Source organism: Grammomys surdaster, unplaced genomic scaffold (genome assembly GCF_004785775.1).
Source record: "Grammomys surdaster isolate TR1022 unplaced genomic scaffold, NIH_TR_1.0 100, whole genome shotgun sequence".
Taxonomy (NCBI): Eukaryota; Metazoa; Chordata; class Mammalia; order Rodentia; family Muridae; genus Grammomys; species Grammomys surdaster.
The window spans coordinates 6414022-6422416 of record NW_021604579.1 but is presented as its reverse complement, the minus strand read 5'-3'; the positions used below and the strand labels follow the sequence as shown (position 1 = coordinate 6422416).

Below are 8395 nucleotides of genomic sequence, written 5' to 3'. Positions count from 1 at the left end.
TTCATTGAAAGGCCCCTGCACACACAGAAACAGAGTCATACAATCTATGATTCAAGAGACACAGACTTGTACTCAGGAAGCACAATGCTCCAGTACTTAGCACTGAAATCTGCCCAGGCCACACGAAAACCTATATTAGAAGATGAGACTTCTGGGGTGCAGTTGAAACTGAGTTCCTCTGCCCAGCCCCAGGCTTCTGCCCTTCCTTGTACCAATGTGAAAATGAAAGTGGTCACAGGCTTCCAGAGACCTGGCCCAGTTCGAAGCAGAAGGCCACAGCAGTGTATAGAGCCTCCCTCCACCATCTGACTAGCTCAAAGCTTCCCCGCTTATCTAGCTCTTTCTCCCTCTCCCTCTGCTGGGGCTGGAGGTCTTCTGGGAGAACCCCCCCGACAAGGACAACGGAGTTCAGGCAAGCAGATTGAACTGGTGACTGCTGCTAAGTTCACATACATTTATTCAATTGACACCAATGAAGAGGGAGAGGGAGACACGTTTGTTTTTTTTTTTCTTCCACAAAGACCATCAGACGATTTCACAGAGTCTCCGCTAAGTGGAGAAGTCTAAATAAATGCACACCAGTGGACAGAGAATGCGGGGGAAGGAGGCAGGCCGCTGTACAGATATTTACACATAACTATAGGACCCCCTGCCACAGCTCTGTGCCCTCGCCCACCCAATTCCCACCTCTTCAGACTCTCTTCTCCCACCCAATCTCACTGCCATTAACTAGAATAAATATCACAGGGCCTGAGGCAGAGGAGAAGGCCAAGAGGATCGCTAGCCCTGGATGGACCACGGCAAAAGCCAAAGAGGGCTCCTTTAAAAACAGCCAAACACCAGAGAGAAAACATTTTCCTGGTGGGAGGGGGGGGTAGGCTCTGAGGTTTCTTCCAGGATTGTGAAAATCCTCGTTTCATTTCTCTTAGCTTCCCGACTGTGTAGACCCTGCCTTAGGCTTGGAGGGAACCAGCTTCCTAGAAGAACAGCAAAAAGAACCAAAAAATTTTTAAATTTTCTCTTAAGCACAAAGCAGATAACAGATGTCTTTAAATTATAATATTGGATAAGCGGGTCTCAAAGTGGAAGAAGGAATGGGGCGGTGCATTTTTTCAAGCCATAGGTGATTCTGGCGCGATCCAGCAACCGACAGGCGTATCTCTGCCAAAACATTCTTTTCCGACTGTGAGAAGCGCAAAGGCAAGAAACAGAGAAGGTTCCTGCTCTCCTTTTTGCTGTTCAAACAGAAAAGGGATCTTCGCTTTAAACCTATTGCGTAGACCAGGGTAAACGGGGAGCCCGCTTCGTCCCAACTGCCGGTGACATTCTGAGCTTGCAGCTTGAAGTGCCTGATCACGCGCGACGGCCTAGGTCTGGAGACTCTTCATAAATAGACTCCCTGAATTCCGCTGGGACCGGCCGAGCTCCCCAGAGAGGTTAAGAAGTGAGGGCCTAACTGGCCCTGAGCCCGGAGCGGTCAAAAGTGGCAGCCACTGAGGCCGGCGACTTTGCTGGCAAACGAGGGCCCGGTAGACAGGAGTGAGTCCCCCGGGTGCGAGAGGCGGATATGGCCAGCCACCGGAGTCAGGGCCGGGGCAGTCAGCATGGCCAAGACTTGGGCTTGACCCCCAGGACCTGCGGCTGCCGCGAACGGCGATCCCGGGGAACCGTCGCCGCTGCCCGGGGTTACGGCCCCGCCACCACCGTGGCCCATGATGTGGTCTATAGAGAAGGAAGGCCTCTGGCCTGCCCCTGCGCCCCCGCCACCCGCACCACCGCCGGCGTCCGTCTTGAGGCCCTGACGCAGGAGTGCAGTGGACAGGCTGGCCGCTGTGCCAGTTGCGGGGGGACTCAGGGACGCGGGGTAGAAAGCCTTGGCACAACCCAGCTCTGCGCCTAGGAAGGCAGGCAGCCCTGCGGGGCTCGGGCCAGATCCCGAGGCAGGAGCAGGGGCCGGCGCCGAAGCCGCGCCGGCGAACACCGAGGCCGTCGGAGGTCCGGGTGGAGGCGCGGCGGCGCGGCCCGGGGGAACTGACAGCTGGCAAGGCGCGGTGGCGGCAAAGGCGAAGGCGTGCGGGTGTGGATGCGGGTGTGGGGCTGGGCCCGGTGGAGGTGCGCCGTAGGCCGGGAGCGCCAGCCCGTAGCCGTAGCCGTAAGCGCCGTAAGCGGCGAAGCCCGAGAGGAAGGCGCCAGGGTCCCCGGCCGCGGCAGCCCCGCCACGCAGTAGCAGCTCCGGGTGGGGATGCGGGTGTGGATGCGGCGGCGGCAAAGGCTGCCGCTTGAAGCGCTTGCGGCGCCGCAGGAAGCTGCCGTTGTCGAACATGTCTGCCGACTCCGGGTCGAGCGTCCAGTAGTTGCCCTTGCCCGGATTGCCCGGCTCGCGGGGGATCTTAACGAAGCAGTCGTTGAGGGAGAGGTTGTGGCGGATGCTGTTCTGCCAGGCAGGGAACTTCTCCCGGTAGTAGGGGAAGCGGCCGCTGATGAACTCGCAGATCTCGCTCAGCGTCAGGCGCTTCTTGGGGCTCTGCAGGATGGCCATGGTGATGAGCGCGATGTACGAATAAGGTGGTTTCACCAGAGGGCTCCGTGTCGCCGCGCCCCCCGACGGCGGCCCGGGTCCCGGCCCCGGCCCCGTTGCGCCTCGGGCTGCCTGCACGCCGGGCCCCGGGCTTCCCGCTGCGGCCGCCGCCCCCCGGGGCGCTAGAGCGCGGGGCTCGCAGTCCGAGCAACCTCCCGACTCTTCCTCATCCTCAGCCACGTCCGCCTCGGCTTCCTCCCGTGGAGGCTCGTGGCCGTGCGGGAGCACGTCCCGAGGGGCGCGGGGCCCGGAGCGGGCTGTGAGCTCCCCCCCACCGCTGCCGCCGCCCACCACGTCTATGTCTGCATCGGGCTCAGACAGCGCGGCCGGGGAGCTCTCGGAGGACATGATCTCGCAACAGCAGCTGCCCAGGGTCATGGTGCCGCCGCCGCCGCCTCCGCCGCTCTCCGGCTCCGCTCGGCCCGCGGCTCCGGCTCCGGCTCCGGCTCCGCCGTGCTGCCTCTCGGACCAGTGTGTTTTGCGCGCAGGCGGGGAGGGGGCGGAGGACAGGGAGGGGATGGCCCCTAGCTCCTCAGCGCCCCCTGGTGTTGAGACTCTAGGACTTTCACCCTGCAGGGCGCACCCAACCGGTGCTGCCCCGGGACTAGAAAACCGGGCACCGGAGAAAAGCAGTGAAGCAGCCCGTTACTCGGTGGAATCTGGGCTTCTGGGCCCCTAGACACATAAGTGGGGCTTCGGAAAATTAGTTCCTCCCGCCTGGTGGCAGCCTAAGGCGGAAGAACTGTGGGCCCTGGGCGGAGCTCCCTGGGCAGGGTGGGGCGGGGAAGGAAGGGGGCGGGCAGAGGTCCTCTGCTCCCGGGCCCGGCGGGAACAAACTGCCGCGGTGGCGGGAGCTAGGCTCGCTTGGCTGGAGGCGGGTCATCCTTCTTCTCGCAGCTCCCACAACCCCGTGGCTCCCTGGAGCCACCACCTTCAGTGCGCTCAGTCGCTGGGTGTCAAGGCTTATGCGGGCACAGCTGCAGCTGGTGGTGGCAGTGGCTACAAACCTCCTCTCCCCATCTCCCTAAGGCGGCGCCCGGGCCATACGGGCCGAAGCGCGGATGGATCGCGAGTGAGCCGAGACGCTCAGACCGACACCCCGGACAAGGACCTATTGGAGGCCAAGGGGGTTCTAGCCGGCTGGAGGGGAGAGTGATCAGGAGGAGCAAACTTGGAGCCGATAGATCCTACTCAGAGAGGTGAGAAATGTCTGCGGTGGTCCTCACTTTCCCCTCCAAGACCCCGGCCCTGCCACTGTCCCTGGGACCCTGCCACTGTCCCTGGGAAGACCGTCTGCTCTTACTCCCCTTAGTGATTCGTCTCCGCAGATTCCGCATTCTCCAAACGCCTACAGGTCCTTAACTTGGGTTTGCAGGGTCCATTTTTTGTCTCAGCATCTCAGTCTCTGTAACTGTCTCTCTTGACCCCCCTGCATTTCCTGCGGAAATTGCGTTTTCCTGGATGTTTGTTCCTAAGTCTAACAATCACGCTCTTAATTTCTGGATTTAGAGGCCTCTTAAAACAGAACTCCCACGAAGACCTCCCCCGAAGAAACTTAACCTCAGCCCTGGGCCAGTGCTACCTTTTTATCTGGGGACCTTCTCCACAGAAAGTTGGTCCAGTGTGCTTTTTCTACTAGCCGGATCCTTGCCCATCTTCTTAATCCCGCTTCCCTACTCTCCCTCTAGGATCCAGAAACAAGTCGCTCCGGTTTATACCGAACCCATTTCAACCTCTTGGGGCTGGAAGGGATTGGGAGAGGGTAAGAATTGGACAGAAGGCTGACTGTTGCCTCAACAGCGCCGCACAGTGGCCAAGGCTTCAGCATAGGAGGCCTCAGGACCTGCTGTGCCCCATAGCTCCAACGTTCTGTGACCCTCATTAGGTAACTTCTTTTCAGGGCCCTACTTAATCTGGCGATTAAGATCAGGGCCAGAGAAGTTAAACTACTGGGATCCCAATTTTGGTTTCACCAGTTATCAGCTGTCTCACCTGACTAATTTTAACCTTTTTGCCCGTCTCTCCCTCTGAAATAAATTTTAAAACACCTACCTCAAGCCTGGCATGATGGTAAGTAACTTCAGCATTCAGAATGCTGAGGCAGGAGGCTTGCTTCAAGTTCCAGGCCAGTCTGAGCTACAGATGAGACCCTGACTCAGAATTAAGTAAATAAATAAAACAAGATGAATTTACCTTGTGACCAACATGTTGCAGGCCACTGATTATGTAGACTCTAGGTGCTCTATTCTCTGGGAGAAAAAGTGGTCGGCAAAAATGTGGTCTCCCACCTGGTGGTACCACAGTAACATCTCCAGACAGTGTGCTGAAATATGTGCACATGTGAGCACAGAGAGAGGAAAGAAGAGGGAGAGAGAGAGAGAGGAAGGAGGAGGAAGAGGGAAAGGGAGAGGGGGAAAGAGAGGGAGAGGAGAAGCTCGGAGTAAGGCTATGAGGAGGAAATTTGCTGAATGTAAGCAAAATGTAAGGGTGAGTGAACCCCTTTATCTAACAGCAACCTTCATCGATGAAAGCAGGGATTCTCCAAGCCCCCTCTGGGCCCAAGGGGACCCACTTAGTGTGCTGGGTCTGCATAAACCAAGAATCCTGGGAAAGAGACTAGGTCCAGCACTCAAAACAGGGACAGCAAATTGAACAGAATGGTGGCCCTGGAAGTGGAATGTTCTGGCAACCACACGTATACTTCAAGTTTGCTTTGCTTAATGTAGTACCCTCTCTCCCACGAGATTCCACTCAGATACTCCACACCACCAATCACATCCTTACTCCTACCCAGCTCAGCTCTGCTAGCATCCCAGGAAGTAAAGAGAAAACCAGCATTGGCATCATCTAATCTGTTTCACCTTCCCTTCAAGACTGGCAAACCCATGAGTGATCTCTTGCTTTTCCCGTGCCCTCCTGATATTTCAGACTCCAGCTTCATGTTCAGCCTCAGGCTAGGCCTGGCTAAAGCATTTGTTTCTCAGATCTCCTTGAAGGCTTCATGCAAGACACTACCAGCTCTTGCTGCCAGACGCTGCATCCTCATCCTGCCAGCCATTCGATGAGACTGAAGCAGGGAAAAGCAGTCAAGGACCCCAGCTTCTAATCTTCAGGACAGTAGTGGGGCACCTCCTTAAGGAATCATCCAAACTTAACCCCAACAAGAATGGAAAGAAAGGGCCAGGGCAGGATATTGCTTGCCAGATTTTTGAAGTGTTCTACGTCATAGCCCACCCATCCTAGAACTCTTCTCTTTATCCAGATAACTCCAGGACCCCCCTTGTCTTTGGTTAAGACCCAGCAGCCTCCATCTGTCTCACTGCTTAGCTACCCAGCGTGAGCAGCCTGGAACAATTGAGAAGATGCTCCTGAGGACATGGTGTGTCTACTGCAGGGTCTTTCATTCCAAAATGTTTTTATAACTGGCCAGGAGTTGTGCTTATTGTGAAGAATGTGTGGTTCCCACTGGCTTCTAAGCCTTCTACCTCTCCAGCTTCTCTTAAGAGCCCTACAGAGAAGCCATTTTTGTGGATCTGGGAAAGGAAAGCTCTCCCAAGATTGTATGGATATAATTAAATCAGTGTTGAAACTGGTAAAGTACTGAGCTGCTGACCAGGAAGCTTGTCCCTGGAAGAACATAGTCTGCAGTCAGAGTTAGGAGCTCGATGAGCACCCTGGCCTGCCACAGGCACTACTAGGCTGTGGAAAGAGGCAGGAGCTAAACAGGGTCCATGCACTTTCACAAATTTATTTACCAACCGGCTAACCTTGGGGAAAGCTGCAGAGCTGCACCCCTCCTCTTCTCCCAGAGGCCACAGCCCCGGTTTGAGATCCAAAAAAAAAAAAAAAAAAAAAAAAATGGCTGCAGCTGCTACAACTCCTGTCTCTAAACCTGCTTTGGAATTTCCCCTGGCTGGATTTGGAGGCAGAGACTCAAGATCCTGTGCCTGCAAAGGTGGACTTAAGATGACCAGGACCCTAGGCACAGAGATGACAGATGACTGGGATTTCAGTGTGTACATCATGATTTCAGCAGCCTAGCCTCTGCTGCCTCTGCTCTATCCCATAGCTAGGGTGACACCCTTTTCCTCTGGTTCCATCACTCCTGGCCGAGGACCCCTCCATCCTCAGACAAAGTAGTGGAAGACTTGCTAGGCGGCGACAGTTAGGACCAGAATAAGCTACGGATCCTGTTCGTGGGAAGAGGGTTGCAAGCTCAAGAGAGGGTAAAAACAGCACCGCGGAGTGGAGGCGCCTGCTTAACACATCCGAAGAATGCAAGGTGACTGGATTAGGCCAGGCTTCGCAAGAAAGCTGAGTAAAGAGCCAGTAAGTGAGGACAATTCCAGGTGTGTGACGTGGGTGCTCCAAGTCTACACGTTCCCTGGTGGAATCTATGGACTCTAGGTCCGAGAGTCTGTTGTCTGTCTGAGTGTGTATTTTTTCCCTCGCTTAACTTGCTTAATGTGCTCAAGAATGCCCCAGAGCGGCAGTCGTCTTACAGATTTCCACTACCGACCTCACTTGATGTTCACTGGGTCCGGGTGAACTGATACTTCCCTGATATGCTGGCTGTTCAAACTTAAACTTTTTCTTCTAGAACCAGCGCCAACAGAGACCTGGTCTGGGACTGACTGCTTGACCTCAGAGAGAAAGGCTGTGTGCTAGCGTGCAGATCTAGGGAGTAGCGATGAGAGTCTGGAAAACAGAAGAGTGTGGAGAGCTACGATGCTGCCAGAGCCTGGTGGGCACGGGCCACGACCTCCTTCGTACCAGTCTCACACTGAGCCCAGAAACAGCTGCACTCTGGGGATGGATCGCTCTTCTTCGAGTATCCTAAATTGAGATAGGGCAGAAGGGGATTTTGCCTAGCCTTAGGGACGCAGTTCCCCTATGCATCGTTACATTTCATTTTTCCGAATGATTGGTGAAACAGTAGGTCCTCGCATGGTCAGAGAAATGCTGCAGAATTCCCAAGCTCGTGGGATACATGCGGAGCCTCTTAAACCTAGGTAGGGGAAGCTGAATGAGGGGCCAGACAGAGCCGGGCCTAACTGCTCCGAAGCTATGGGTGGATTCCTGGAGAACAGCGACCTCTGGAGGACTGTCGTATCCACGAAAAGCCAGGAAGGGCACACTTGGTTGAATCCAAATCGCCATCTTCCCATCCCACCCCTACACACTTCTTTGGCACTCATCCAGAGACTCCACTCTTCTTTCTTCGCTCATCTTGGCTGCCCTTCCCTCTGAAACCTCCTCAGAGATGCCTTCCCAAAGTCAAGTCCGTCCTCCCTCTTTCTGCTCTGAGCTTCTTAAAACCTAACGTCTGGACCCTCAACTACTCTGTTCACGACTGCGGAATCCACCTACTTTCTGCCCCACCCGTTAATTCACTCCATATTCATCCTTTGTGAGCCATGCTAGATGTGTTGTTGTTGTTGTTGTTGTTGTTGTCATTGCTGTTGTTATTTGGGTTCTCTCTCTCTTTCTCTCTTTCCCCCTCCCTCCCTCCCTCCAGTCATTCCTCCCTTCCTCTTGTCTTAATAAAGGAAGATTGAGGTTTAAAACTGGACAGTGAATTTTCCTTTCTTTTATGAATTGTTAATGTGTTTATTATCATGAGGTAACATATACTTATTAAAGAAAAAGAGAGTGCTAAAAAAATAATTCCATATGCTCCTAAAGTGATGTGGTTTTCAGAGGTGACTAACTTTATTTCTCTGTGGGTGGAAACCCCATAGTGAGATTTTTTTTTTTAAAGCGGTGATCTCTCTGGATTCTAGAGACCTGTATCCATAGTGCATTTAGAGATAGGTT

General features: G+C 54.6%; 1 protein-coding gene across 1 annotated transcript; it reads right to left on the bottom strand.

Annotated features, from left to right (window-relative positions):
• Positions 1–444: 444 nt before the first annotated feature.
• Foxd2 (forkhead box D2) lies at positions 445–3003 on the bottom strand. The gene has a single exon (XM_028788394.1). The coding sequence runs from the start codon at positions 2954–2956 to the stop codon at positions 1478–1480; it is 1479 nt and encodes a 492-aa protein (XP_028644227.1). The 5' UTR covers positions 2957–3003; the 3' UTR covers positions 445–1477.
• Between the last annotated feature and the right edge of the window lie 5392 nt (positions 3004–8395).

Excerpts from the sequence above, each read along its gene's own strand:
- Foxd2 (XM_028788394.1), bottom strand. The coding sequence starts at position 2,956 with ATGACCCTGGGCAGCTGCTGTTGCGAGATCATGTCCTCCGAGAGCTCC.